General features: G+C 43.7%; 1 protein-coding gene across 1 annotated transcript; it reads left to right on the top strand.

Moving 5' to 3' along the window:
* Positions 1 to 373: 373 nt before the first annotated feature.
* LOC120519790 (voltage-dependent P/Q-type calcium channel subunit alpha-1A-like) lies at positions 374 to 3,922 on the top strand (the record flags this gene model as incomplete). The annotated part of the gene is made up of 2 exons (XM_039742602.1): positions 374 to 686; positions 3,684 to 3,922. Coding segments are annotated over exons 1-2 (411 nt in total), but the record flags the coding sequence as incomplete, so codon positions are not given.
* Between the last annotated feature and the right edge of the window lie 10,981 nt (positions 3,923 to 14,903).

The raw sequence follows: 14,903 nt of genomic DNA on the forward strand, positions 1-14,903 counted from the left end.
ATTTTCATTGAAGTATTTCACCTTTATTTTAAGGCCTAGAATGTCTACCGAAGAGGCAAAAGGAGACATCTTTCAGTGGCACAGCTCTTTCTCTCTCATTGGATGAAACTGATAACCAGAAAATTGCAATACACAGTATTAAAACATAATCAATGTCAAAAGCACCAACATCTGAGCTAAAGAGTGTTTCAGACTTATGGGGTTATAGTGCTCATATGAAGTCTGGCATAACCTCTGAATAAAGTTTAAACTATTAAAAATGCATTACTCTAAAAGTACAATGCTCCATCTGCTTGTGTAGATGACTGCATCATATTCATTTTTCATATCATAGAACTTTGACATGAATAACTGAAATCTGTAAAATCGTAATCATGTTTCTTGTGCATGCTGTTTGTAAACAGTAGAATACAGTGGTGAAGAGATGCCAAATGTCACACATCAGGAAAAATGATCCCCACTAACTGTCACTACTGTCTCTGTATCCTTGCAGACCATCACGGACACAAGCCCAATGAAGCGCTCAGCTTCCAGCCTCGGTCATGGCCGGTCCAAAGGTATGAGGCTTGACGACTACTCCCTCGAGCGGGTAATCCCAGAGGAGAACCAGCGACATCATCGCCGCCGAGAGAGAGGACATCGCACCTCTGAGAGGTCACTTAGCAGATATACTGATGCAGACACAGGCAAGAAGCTTTTTTATTTTTATAAGGAGTCTTACATGATATCGATGTTTATAAACAGCCAATGATATCTGTTTGTTTGTTAATTGTATTTGTAAATACCTTGCTTATTTTTTTGGTATTTTTACATTAATGGCTCCCTTAGAATGTGTCATTTTAATGCAGGAGTTACTGCTATCACAGAACTGCAATATGGAAAGATACAAAAGATCTTTGGTCCCCAGAGCCATTAGACTCTTCAACTCTTTACAACAGTGGAGCTCTGAACCTGATACTCCTTCTCTTCTCATAAGCTACTGTATATTAGATGTATTAGCTATGCACTACATAAAGTGTATCTAATATCTCACTAATTGGACATTACTGTACATATAACCTTTTTTTTGTTTATTATTACCCTATCAGCAAAAGCCATGTCACTTTATTTTATTCTACATTAAGTCACTTTAGTATCTGTCAGTTTGATATTATGTGCCACCTGTCACTTTGGTAGCAGTATCATTTGCACAATTATTTGAGCCCATTATTTAGTGTGCAGTAAGTGTGCTTAAATCCTTTTATTTAACTCAGTATACCGTAATTAATTCTTGGCTACTAGTACTTGAATTTCCCTCAGGATCAATAAAGTATCCTATCTATCTATCTATCTATCTATCTATCTATCTATCTACTATATAGTGCCTCTCATATCTATCTATCTATCTATCTATCTATCTATCTATCATATAGTGCCTTTCAAATCTATCTATCTATCTATCTATCTATCTATTATATAGTGCCTCTCATATCTATCTATCTATCTATCTATCTATCTATCTATCTATTATATAGTGCCTCTCATATCTATCTATCTATCATATAGTGCCTTTCACATCTATCTATCTATCTATCTATCTATCTATTATATAGTGCCTTTCACAGTGGCGTAGCGTAGTGGGGAGCCCGCCCCGGCAGCAAAGAATTACTGCATATTTTAGTCTTTTAAATTGAAATACTTAAATAAGGGGGCGGCGAAATTTTCCTCCGCCCTAGGCAGCTGACACCCATGCTACACCACTGGCCTTTCATATCTATCTATCTATCTATCTATCTATCTATCTATCTATCTATCTATCTATCTATCTATCTATCTATCTATCTATTATATAGTGCCTTTCATATCTATCTATCTATCTATCTATCTATCTAACCTTTTATTAATCCCATGGGGAAATTCAAATGCAGACAGCAGCAGAAACATAAAAAAGGATAAAAACTCACAAGGCAAATAATACAGCCATCAATCAATAAGTAAGTAAATACACAGGAATATATAAATAAAGATACATTTAACAAGTAATGCTGCTTCACACATCCAGCGACTCTGTCTATGTGGAGTTTACACACTCTGTCTGTGTGGGTCCCCAGAAATGTACAGCTTAGGATAACTGGTAACTCTCAATGCGCCCACGTGAGTGTGCTAGGTGGGTCGTAAAGCACTGTCTCCCTGTCCAGGGTTGGCTCTTCACCTGCACCCAGTACTTCCATAATAGGTTTTCTACCCTGCAACTCTGAATTGGCATAAGCAAGTTGGAAGATGTATCTACTGTATTTATGCATGCATACAGCCCCCATTTCACTTGTAATAGCAGTTTTTATAAATATATTGGACAGAATAAATGTCTCTTTTAATATTAATCAATAATGCCTTTTAAAATCTTCTACAAACACAACAATCTTTATTTTACATGATGGCTGTCTATAGTAAACTCTATCCCGAGGTCACTGAAAAACAGAAAGGCCCTGGTGGGTGCAGTGAAATCAGGTTTCACCAGAGAGTTTTTTAAACAGAGAGTATTTTAATGGCTATAAAATTACAGGAACTATATGATGCCAAACAACAATAAGTCTACTCTCCTGGGAAGGCATGTACCATATTCACATACTATGGGAAAAACAAGATTGTAAATGGGAAACTTCATGTGTTAGTGGCAACTGCAAATATATATAACTAGCCTAGCGGCTCGCTATAGTAGTGAAACAGGACAGTGAGGAGGCCCCAGCTCCCCACTCCTAACGTCACTCTTCCCCTCCCTCGGCCGCATCCTCTGTCTCGGATTAGCAAAATAAATCACTCCTGCTAGCAAACTATGATTCTTAGTGCGATAACAGAAGTCTCAAAATCTACCGGAATGTTCAAGCAAATTCTAGAAAAAACAGATCTAAATCCGTTAAGTATTTCTCTCATTCGCTAGCTAAGCGGAGGTAAGATACACTCAAGGCTGGCGGAGTGAGGAGGTACCCTCTAAAACAGACAGAGCTCTGTTCTCTCTGTCAAAAAGCGTCAAGCGTTACACCTTAACAATCTCCAGATGATGCAGGTACCACTAGCTAAGAGGAGGCAAGGTCACGGCTCCAACACGTGAAAAAGGTGGAGAAACTCAAATGGAGGCTGGCGCTGAGAGAGGATGGCTCCACCCGGCTCATTACTCCTGAGGTCCCGCCTTCCCTCCCTCGCTAGCTGCGTGTGCTTGAATTTGCACAAAATAAATCGGTGCAGCATTCTGGGGGTGCCAAGGAGGTCAGGCACCATTTCACTAGGAGCTACAAGAAAAGTTTGGTCTTCTGTTTGAAGCTAATGTACCTGACTGCATTTTAATAGGATCACCAATAGTTTGCAACATACAACTTAACAGTCTAACTTGAACTAAATGTTCCGCTTTGTATCTCATCAACAGAAATGTGTTCAGAATATAAAATGATTTGATAATTTAACCCCCCTACCTGCACATTTTCATTTCATTCCCATGGTTATTTTCTCCTTCCATGTTCAGTCCCTAATACTCATTTCACCCAGGTAATCACATTTATAGCTGAAAGTATTAAAAAATTAAAGTTTTTTAAAAACACGGATTGTAAAATAATATGCTGTATTGTGTGTAGAAACCAAATGACATTCAGTATTTCCCACTGGACTCTGGCTGCAGTGTGTTCTCCTATAACCCATCTCTTGGTTTTCAGGATTAGGCACCGACCTCAGCACAACAACTCAGTCGGGAGACTTACCTCCAAAGGAAAAAGACCGGGAGCGTGGTCGGCCAAAGGACAGGAAGCACCATCACCACCATCATCATCACCATGGTTCAGTGGATAAGGACCGCTACCCTCCTGAGCGTCATGATTATGGTGGACAGCGAATAAGGGATCGCCGGTGGTCACGCTCTCCCAGTGAAGGCCGAGACTGCATGCCTCACAGACAGGTGGGCCTCATACATAGTTGTCCACATAAATGAATACTGTAAAAAAAAAAAAAAATCATAATAATAATAATCCACAGCTTTCCTTGAGCTGTTTTCCATGCTTATCTATTATATCATTTCTGGAGATCTTGCAGTACTTAACCCTTTTCTATGCTTACAATGCAAGTCGAATCAAAAGCACCTTTCACACTAGCACTCCAACCCTTAGTTGTAAACCACAATTAATCTGATCGTCTTTTAAACCTTTGAACCTAATAAAGTGCCTACCATTGTTAATAGTATCACGTCAAGTCAAGTCAAGTCGGGGAGTATGCACTGGTGGCGCGGTGAAGATCGATCGATCACATCCTTGTGGGTAGGCACTGGAGGCTCCTACAAAACTGCAGGGTCTGCAGGAAGTGCCCAGTTTGTGAATTCTGACCACAGACTTTTTGCTGCAACTCTGAAGATCCAACTTAGGTTCAGCAGGCTACCACCTACTAGGTCAGTGAAAGGCAACCTTTTCGAAAGCTAAGGCGCACTAAGTCCAAAATTTTCTTCAAGGCGCACCAGAGGGACTGCCCATAAATAAAGTCGTGACGACACAATCTATGGACAATCGGCAATAAAAACAGTTAATTTTACAAGTTTGAAAGACAGTTTATTAATAAAGGAGTCAAAGTATAAATCTTAAATATAATTAATGTGAACGTTGAGATTGTTTTTCAGCACATATGAGATTGAAGCGAGGATCGATTTTCGAAAGACAGGCAGCGCATTTCCTTGTCGATCATTTGAAGTCTCTGCGTTCTTAGACTTGTTCTGTTATCTGTTTTTCCAACATAAAATATATTTTTTTAAACGTTATCAATTTTAAATATTTTGCAAAAGTTTTCGCGGCCCCTAGAAAATTCCACAGCGCGCACTGGTTGCCCGACAATGTTTAACTAGGTGAATGAGGCTGGACCTGGCCAGACTCCAAGATCAGGCTGTTTCTAATGGCTTTCCACGCAGTTTGTGTGAGGAACTTATGGACTTGTGTGCGACTGCTGACCCTAATGTGATGTGGGAGACTTTCCATGGCAAGACGCTGAAGGTTGTGTTGGTGTTGCCAGTGTGCCCAGAAAGAGATGTTTCATCTCACAGGGCACCCCGGATATCATGGAGAGGAGTTGCAGCACACAGCTTGGCAACGCCAGTCTGTACAGGGAACTGAGAAGGATGGTTGTCAGGGCTGTGAGGGCAGATCAGGAGGTGTTTGTTAGAGGAATCTGTGAGCAGGTGACCCACCATCCATGATTTAATGACCCACATCCTGCCTACCAATGAATTGAAGCATTATGCATATCCTTATTATGAATATTTTTACTAAAATATTGTTTAAAAAATACTGGCAATAATGGAGAATCCACTGCATCCACTGAACAGGATCATCTCCAGACAGAGGAGCAGCTCCACTGACAGACTGAGGAGACCCCACACTATACGACTCTTTAATTCCACCCATGGGGGGGTAAACGTTAACATTATACAGTTATTGTCTGTTTTACCTGCATTGTTATCACTCTTTAATTTAATATTGTTATTTATCAGTATGCTGCTGCTGGAGTATGGGAATTTCCCCTTGGAATTAATAAAGTATCTATCTATCTATCTATCTATTGTAATAAGTGGAGACCAGAGACGCTGGCGGAAGGTTTGGGGCAGCCACCCGTTTATTACGGTTTCCGGCTGCAAAAGTCTTTGAGGCATTGCAATAGTTGTTTACACAACAGAGTCCAAAACAGAACTGCCTGCCTAAGCAAGGCAGTGAGCTTTATAGCACAGAGGAAATGATGTAGTCCTCTGGGCGGAACTGGAAGTGACATCATCCTTGGGGCGGAACCGGAAGTGACCTCATTCTTGGGGCGGAACCGGAAGTGATGTGTCCTTCCTGGAAATGGCGGTCCTGGTGGGATTTCCGGGTAAGACCTGCAGAGAACTCAGAAAGAGCGTCATTGCACCCCGCCCCCCCCTGGGCAGATGTATAAACAGTATTTCCTAAGCCCTTCAGCTGCTTCCCATGCACACGTGTGTGACAAGACTCCCCCCTCAGCCCAGACCCGTCGGGTGGGCGACCTACCCAGAGGTCGTGGGCCCGGAGAGGGCATCGGCGTTGGCATGAAGAGACCCCTGTCGATGAACAGCGTATACTTGTACTGCTGCAGGTCAAGAAACCACCTCGTGACCCGTGGATTCGACTCCCTGTGAAGGGCCATCCACTTCAGAGGTGCATGATCCGTCACCAGAGTGAACACGACCCAAGAGGTAGTACGCAGCTGAGTTACGCCCATTTGATCGCCAGAGCCTCTTTCTCCACCGCCGTACCTGGTCTCCCTGTCCAACAGTTTCCGGCTCAGGTACATAACGGGTGTTCAACACCGTCGGCGCTTTGGCTCAACACGGCACCCAAGCCTGTGTCCGGCGTCCGTCTGGAGGATAAAGGGAGAGAAGTTAGGGGAGATCAAGATAGGTGCTGAAGTCAGAGCCCTTTTAAGTCACTGAATGCAGCCCCGCTTTATCAGACCATACCACCGTATTAGGAGCTCTTTTCTTTGTCAAGTCGGTCAAGGCGCTCTCGGAGAAGCGAGGCACAAACCGGGCGGTAGTACCCGCCAAACCGAGAAAGGATTGGACTTGCCGCTTGGTTTCTGGACGGGGCCAGGCCATTATGGCTTGCAACTTGGAACACTGTGGCCTCACAGTACCCGCCCACTAGGTAGCCCAAATATTTGGCTTCCTCAATCCAAAGAAACATTTCTTGGGGTTGATTGAGCCCGCCTCTCCCAGTGTCCGTAATACTGCTGTGACCTGCTGTATGTGTTCCTTCCAGGTGCTGGAATAGATGACGCGTCATCCAGATAGGCAGCACAGAGCGAGTTATGGGGCGGAGCACTTTGTCCACCAGGCGCTGAAAAGTCGCAGGCCCGTGTAACCCGAATGGAAGGACGCGATACTGCCAGTGTCCGCTAGGAGTGCTAAGCGCGTTTTTCCTTCGCGGACTCCGTTAAAGGAACCTGCCAGTACCCCTTTGTCATGTCAAGTGTAGTCAAGAATTTGGCTGGTCCCAGTCTCTCGAGGAGGTCATCCGCGCGAGGCATGGGATAAGCATCAAATGGAAACTTGGTTAAGCCGACGGAAGTCATTGCAAAACCTCCAACTGCCGTCAGGCTTAGCAATCAAGGCGATGGGACTGGACCAGGGACTACTACTTTCCTCGATTACTCCTAGTGCCAGCATTCGCTTGATTTCCAGTTCCACTTCTACTTTCTTTGCCTCCGAGTCTGTAGGGTCGCTCACGGACGATCACCCGGTCAGTCAATATGTCATGCGCAATCAGAGAGGTCCGACCGGGTTTTCACTTACCACCTCTGGGACAGGCGGATAGCTGCTTGAGCTCTTGTTTCTGCCTGGGGATAGCTGCTCGCCGAAATTAAGGGAACTTACTTCAGCGAGAGAGCAGGGCTGTCGGGAGGAGGGATCGGGACCCTCTCCTTCCACGGTTTCAGCAGGTTTACATGATATATTCGCTCAGCTGGTGGCGATTGGGCTGTTTCACCAAATAGTCAACCAATCCCTTCCTTTCCTTAATTTCGTAGGGGCCTAGCCAATGGGAGCAGTTTAGAGTGAGAAGTTGGTACCAATACCATGGCGATCCCCGGTTGGAACTCCGGAGAGTCGTGCCACGGTCATAAAGCGGGCCTGTGCTGATTAAGTGCCTCTCTATATGACTTTTAGAATCGGTCTTATTGCATCAAATCTACGCGCAATTGGGATATATTCCAAAATATTAGTGGAGGGCTGTGCCTCCCCTTCCCAGCCCTCTTTTAAAATATCCAATAAACCCCGGGTTGTCTTCCGTGACAGTAATTCAAATGGAGAGAACCCGTAGAGGCTGAGGAACTTCCGATATGCAAAGAGGACAAGGGGAGGAGTTGGTCCCAATCCCTCCCATCCTTGCTGACTACCTTACGTAGCATTTGCTTGAGAGTTTGATTAAATCTCTCCACTAGGCCATCGGTTTGAGGATGATACACGAGGTCTTTAAATGCTTTATTTTCAGTAACTTGGCAGTCTCCTTGAGCGTTTCCGAGGTAAAAGGCGTTCCTTGGTCCGTCAGGACTTCTCTAGGAATGCCTACTGAAAAGACTCCTACTAGTTCCGTGCAATATTTTTGTGGTAGCCGGCGCGGAGCGGCTTCAGGGAATCGGGTAGCATAATCCACGAGGGCGAGTATATATTTATATCCTCGGGCTGAGGGTTCTAGGGTCCTACTATGTCAACCCCAATCCTATCAAAGGAACGTCAATAAGGGGAAGGGGAACCAGAGGAGCACGGTCCCTCCTAGGAATTTGCCGCAGTTGACATTCCGGACAGGAAAGCGCAGCGGCAACCTCCTCATTAATCCCGGCCAGAAAAAGCGGAGCTTAATTGGCTCTAATGTTTTATCGGGCGAGATGGCCTCCAAGAAGGTGGGAGTGTGCTAACTGCGCAAACCTGCGCCCGGTAGGTCAGCGGGATTAGCAACAACTTCCGGACCTTCCCCTCATGTTCAGCGACCCGATACAACAAATCATTATCAACGACAAAGTGAGGTCCCTGTGGCATGGGCAAATCGTCGCGTTGGCGTTAGCGAGAACCACTGCATTCTTTATGTGTTTCAGAGAGTCGTCCATTCCACTGTTCTCTCTTGAAAGAAGCGGGGCTCTAAACTGAAAGTGCAACTCAGAGAGCGGGTCGGTCTGACCTCAAGGGCGGAGATTCCTCCCTGCTGCGGGCTAGTGGATGGCGTAGTAGCCCGACGGTCGGGAGTGTCTTCGTCACTCTCTTGGCCTACCGCCCCACTCCCTGTCGGCTGATTACGCGTGTGGAAGCAACTTGAGATGAATCGTTGTCATCTATAGCGAGGCCATAAGTTTTGGGAATGCTTTCTAAACTACCGCCGTTACTATCAGACCAGTCTCGCCCGAGGATTACGGAAGCGGAGGATCGGATGCACCGCCACGGTAAGCTGTCGAAGGGTTCCTCCGAGACATACGTAACACGGGCGGTATTGTCTGGCGGATATCTCCGTGTATACATTTTAGACTGGTCTTCTTTTTAATCCACTGTTGCGGTAGAATAAAGCGGCGAAACAGCGACAGACCACGTTACTGCGGAATCGAACAGCGCTGTTATCTTATGTCCATTAATAAGAAGCTCCCCGTATGTTTATCCGCCAGGGATTGCTAAGGGCACACAAACAACCCGCCATTGTCCCCTACGGTCCGCCTTGTTCCCGACAGGTGCAAGCCAGGCGGCCCGGCGACTTGGAACAAGCTCTGGAATGCGTGGAAGGGACTGCTTTATGTGGACATAGCTCCGGGTAGTCCACAGAGGCTGTTCTGCCCTCCCAGGTTTCACAGCCGGCCTCTGGGTTTGCAAGAGCTGCAGCTCGTCCATAGAATGGAATTAGCCCCAGGCGGCTGGGCAAATTCCTGGGGTAGTATTTTCAGCAGCAGAAAACAGGCCACTTGCTGCACTATTTGTAAGGGGGTTAACTCGAATGGCCGTAGCCACTCACCCACCTGTTGCCAGAGAGCCATAGCCTGCTCTGACAGCCCTTTGCTTGGGTTAAACTCCCAGTTTATGATTTCCTTCACCTGCCGGCCTGGGGACAACCCATGCTTAACTGGGACCTTGGTCCCGATGGGCAGCTCGGCTTTCCTGCCAAGGAGAGCATACTGAGCCACTCGTGTGTGTTCCCCAGAAGCCAGCCCACGCCTGTGGGTCCCCTCTTCTCTCCACGAGATGGGTGGTCCCCACCGGTTATGCTCATGGAGCAGAGCCTGCACGCGTCCTTCCTGACCCTCTGGCACTCCCGCCCTGAAACTCGGCCCGGTACTCACCCACCTGGTTCCATGATAGTTCGTGTCCCGGGTTCATCGGGGACACCATCCTGCCGACTACGCCACTGTAATAAGTGGAGACCAGAGACGCGGAAAGGTTTGGGGCAGCCACCCGTTTATTACGGTTTCCCGGCTGCAAAAGTCTTTGAGGCATTGCAATAGTTGTTTACACAACAGAGTCCAAAACAGAACTGCCTGCCTAAGCAAAGGCAGTGAGCTTTATAGCAGAGGCGGAAATGATGTCGTCCTCTGGGCGGAACTGGAAGTGACATCATCCTTGGGGCGGAACGGAAGTGACCTCATTCTTGGGGCGGAACCGGAGTGATGTGTCCTTCCTGGAAATGGCGGTCCTGGTGGGATTTCCGGGTAAGACCTGCAGAGAACTCAGAAAGGCGTCAGTGCACCCCGCCCCTGGGCAGATGTATAAACAGTATTTCCTAAGCCCTTCAGCTGCTTCCCATGCACCGCAGTGTGTGCCACTATCTATCTATCTAGTGCCTTTCATTTATCTATCTATCTATCTATCTATCTATCTATCTATCTATCTATCTATCTATCTATCTATCTATAATTGTCATGAATAACACAAATCAATGAAACATGCCTGCTACTGTATATGGCTATTTAGTGTTTTACTATTATTACCATTATTCATTTTGGAGATGCCTTTAAACGTAGCAGCCTGAAAAATCAATATGAATGCAATACATATGAATGAATTAAAAGTACAGTAGTAAAAAACAAAATTTAATATAGAATAGAGCACATGACAGTGCAAATTTGGCCTAAACATGTACAATAGTTGCACAAATAAAAATGTCGATCTACTACACTATATGACTTTTCACGTATATTTTTTAAACAGAACATTTTGTTATTTAGTATTTCTGAATATATAAGTCAGGTGTGCCCAACTCCAGTCCTGGAGGGGCAAGTGGCTGCAGGTTTTCATTCTAACCCTTTTCTTAATAAGTGACCTGTTTTTGCTGCTAAGTGCTTCTTTTGAATTCATTTTATTTGACTTGTTCTTGAAGACTCAGACCCCTCAGTTGTTTATTTTTCCTTAATTAGCAGCCAAACAATAATGAGATACAAAATGAGCCAAAACAGGACCTGCAAACCATCATACAATATCTGAAAATAAAGAAAGGTCTCAGGAATGCTGATCTGCTCTTAGAAAAGAAAAATCCATAATTTCTGAAATGTCTGCTATTGCACAATGAGAGCAGCACCAAGCCATGGAATTAAAAACGAGTTTAGTGTAACAGCAAGAATTGGCCTCAATAAGCAATTGGTTGGAGTGGAATTGATTGGCGTTTGAGGCCCTGACTTAGGTGACCTTCTGTTCAGCTCTCTCATTTTATTTGTCATTCTCATTTTTGGGTGCCATTTAAGGAAAGAAATAGAGCAACTCAAAGGAATGATAAAGAAAGAAATTCAAGAGGAACAAATCTTAAAACTAAGTCAATTAAAAATGTATTCAAAAAGAAGTTAATTAGCAGCAAAACACGATCACTGATTAAGAAAAGAGTTAGGGGTAGAAACCTGAAGCCACTGCTGCCCTCCAGGACTGAACTTGGGCACCTGGTGTCATCTTATGATTCCTCTCCTGAATCCAAACTTAACTGTTCATCTTCCACACACATTGCTGTTTTCACTCTTGTATCAAAGATTTCTAGAGTTCTATAAGAGGAAACATGTGTGGTGACATTACAACAGTTACAGCTCTTTAATGGTGTAAATGAGTTTCACTTATGAAATAGTTACTGGTTTATTATTTGAGCAGGTATTTACATTTTTCCATTCAGTTCCAGACTCTTTATCTGCTAGAGGCTACATTGCTATGCCCAGTAACAAACTGATTGCTAATGTGAAACTGGCTTTTAAACACTTTGTCACAGTACTGCAAACCTTCAGAAACGTTTTACTTAAGCTGTTGCTGTAAATTTGAAGAAAGCTAGTAAACATTTCTCTTTCATTGTCTGATTCTAGAAACAGTAATGGTAAAGACCCAGAAGTGAATAATTTGCTATAGATTAGTTTCTTGCATTTTGTGACCCTGCACCTGAGTATTATATTTGTTGGTGGGATACTCCCTGCTGAGATAGCAAATGGATAGACTTTATCTACATTGATAAATAAAAGGAAATAATAAACTTATAAGGTGGAATGTAGCATAATAACATGCAGCCCTACTACCAATATATGTTCACAGTTTTTTCACAACCTTCTCATAGAAATAAAATGATTCAGGTCTGTTTTATTCTGTTAGAGTATGTACTGATGTTTTATACCTTTATTGCATTAAAATTTATTAAATCATTTTTTGTCATTGAACAACACAGAAAACTCAATAATGTGAAAATATAGTTCCGCAGATCTTTCAAAATAATTATAAATATAATGCAGAAAATAACTGTAGCCTTCCGTATTTTCATAAAGGTCTCTGCCAGCTGCCAGTATGCTACCACTTTCACCCAGTGTTCTTTCCAGTGTTGCTCAAACATCCTCACTTTGGATTCGGACTATTAGGACACAGCAATTTCATCCTCTTGCTATGAACTTTCAGTTGACTTCTGCCCAGTGCTTGACTGGACCACTACAGAGCACTGAAATCTTTCAGTTCAGTAAGGTTAGGGTTAGGGTTAGGTTAGGGTTAGCTCAATGTTTTGCTCCTTTGCCCTACTAGAAACTCCATTTTTCTGATGTTTGTGTTCTCTTGGAAACTGCAGGTAATTTCCTGTCTAGATTTTGCTGCATTCATTAAGTCAGGGTCTCCAACATGTTGCTCGTGAGCTGCCAGTAGCTCGTAACCCCTTTCCAAGTAGCTTGCCAAAGGGTTTTGATTAGTCAAATTAGGGGTGGGTGATCTTTCCAAAAAATCATATCACGATTCACAATTTGAATTGCAGTCTGTCTTTTCAATGTGGCGCACACTTAAGAGAATATCCGGACTCAAGCTCATCAAGAACTAAATAACACACAAAGTTAAATTCAATTGTTCTCTCGTTTGCTAAGCGGAGTTAAGGACCACACCCCAAAGCTGACACGTGAGTGAGGAAGGCCCTTCGCTGTGTGTTTCTCGGATTCAGCACAAATAATTAGCGGACAAGTAAACTGTGACACATACAAAATGAGAGAAGTCGCAAAATCAACGGAATGTTCAAGCAAATTATAGAAATAAACCCGATCTAAATCTGTGAAGTAGTTCTCTCGTGAAAAGTGGACAGACAGACAGACAGACATTGGATTTTATATTTTATTTATTAGCAAACCTTCAAAATAATCTGCAGTTAAAGTCTCAACAGCATTTCTGGAGCTTAGCAGAGCCGGATACCTATAAGAATCTTCACTAAGCAGCTCTGAGCATTTTCTGCTGTGTTTGGGTCTCCATAGCTCTGTGAGTCTGAGGGAATTCATGAAGTCAAAGTTCAGATCAAGAGTGACAGACAACATCTAAAGGACTCCATCAGAGTGAACCTAGTGGCTCCACTCCCACCACACACCTCCAGTGCCAGTCACCTGATCAACTAAAAACAGCACACATGCAACTGGACCTGTGAAAAAAAGTGACCCAGTGACATGTGACAAAGTGGAAAAATGAAGAAGCCCTATCTGTGTATTATAATTGCATTGTTTTGTTTTGACAGCTTTCCCCTGTTTTAACTAAAAGTGGAGATACAGAAAATCGTTTATGATGCAACATGCACTAACTATTTTTTGTGATGTTTTAATGCAAAATGTGAGTTGTGGACACCGACATTATGAAAAATGTTCAGGCAAAACAAGCGTATTCAGTCTGTTTGGGTTGAGTAAACGTTAGAAGACTGAGGAGCTCTGGCCGTTTTCATTTTTGTAAAAGTAGCTCTCGAGGGAAAAAAGGGTTTGGGAGACCCCTCATTAAGTCTGGTGTATTCATGACTTCCACATCCTGAGATTGAACCGCACACACATACTGTAAACTGTATCAGCATGCAGCGGACCCCTCAGATGCCGGTTATATGAGTAGAATCTGCTAGTTGAGCATCGGTGGGATCGGGTCATTTCTGTTTTCCATAAAATTTAACTGAGAAGGAGCTGCAGAGATCTGTTTCACAAGTTGTTTGTGTTTTTGTCAAGGGCCCAAAAATCCACTAAGTCCAGTGGAGGTGATGATGTGCAAATAACCTACATTTTGATTTTTCTAATTCTTGTTTTATTTTACAGTCCAGCATGCATTATACATTGTTTTTTTTTGCTTCTTTAATTTAGCTTGTTTTTATGATTACTGTTGCTGCAACTGTTGTTCTTGTTGTTGTTGGGCCCATGTCCTAGGAAAGCAAGAATGTGATTGATATTTTAAAATAATTTTTTTGAGACCCCTTAATTATATGCAGCAGCAGCACAGTCAACCACAGACTTAGCTGCTAAGTTATTTTTCTCTTTTTCCAATGGGGCAAAGTTTAAGTGGAAATGCTATTGGGAAAACCAAGACTTACAGAAATCAATTTCTCTTTTACTTTTTTTTCTTTTTCTTTCTGTAATTGTTGCTTCTCTCTCTCTGTGTTTTGTTTTGTTATTTGGAAACCCTTTTTTTTTTTTTGTTCTGTGTTTTTTTGTTTTCCATCCCCTTTTTTTTTTTTTTTTTTTTTTTTTATTCATTTGTTCTGTTTGTTTCTTCTTTTGTTGTTAATTTTGTTGTATCTTTGATTTGCTGTTTCAATTTTCTGTAGGGCAGTAGTTTGAGTGGGAGCCCTGTCCCTTCAACATCTGGACCCGCACCCCGCCCGCGCCGGCAGCTCCCACAGACCCCCACTCCCGCCCCATGTCACTTATTCCCCAGTTGTCAAGGCCATGAGCCATCGTGCACCCCATCCGTCGGCAGGTTCCACCTGTTCTCGACGATTATCCTCGGCCACATCACCACCACACCACCACGGGGGCCTCACACAGAAGGCACAGCTCTGCTCCATGGAATCCAGGCGCCGATTCCCCACGAGCACAGAGGCATACAGTGGCGCGGTGGTCACCAAGTTCCCAAAGTCAGCAGGACCAGCAGGCAGGCTACTTCAGCTTCGGGATCAGAGATGAGGGGA

Source organism: Polypterus senegalus, unplaced genomic scaffold (assembly GCF_016835505.1).
Source record: "Polypterus senegalus isolate Bchr_013 unplaced genomic scaffold, ASM1683550v1 scaffold_691, whole genome shotgun sequence".
In the NCBI taxonomy this organism is placed as follows: Eukaryota; Metazoa; Chordata; class Cladistia; order Polypteriformes; family Polypteridae; genus Polypterus; species Polypterus senegalus.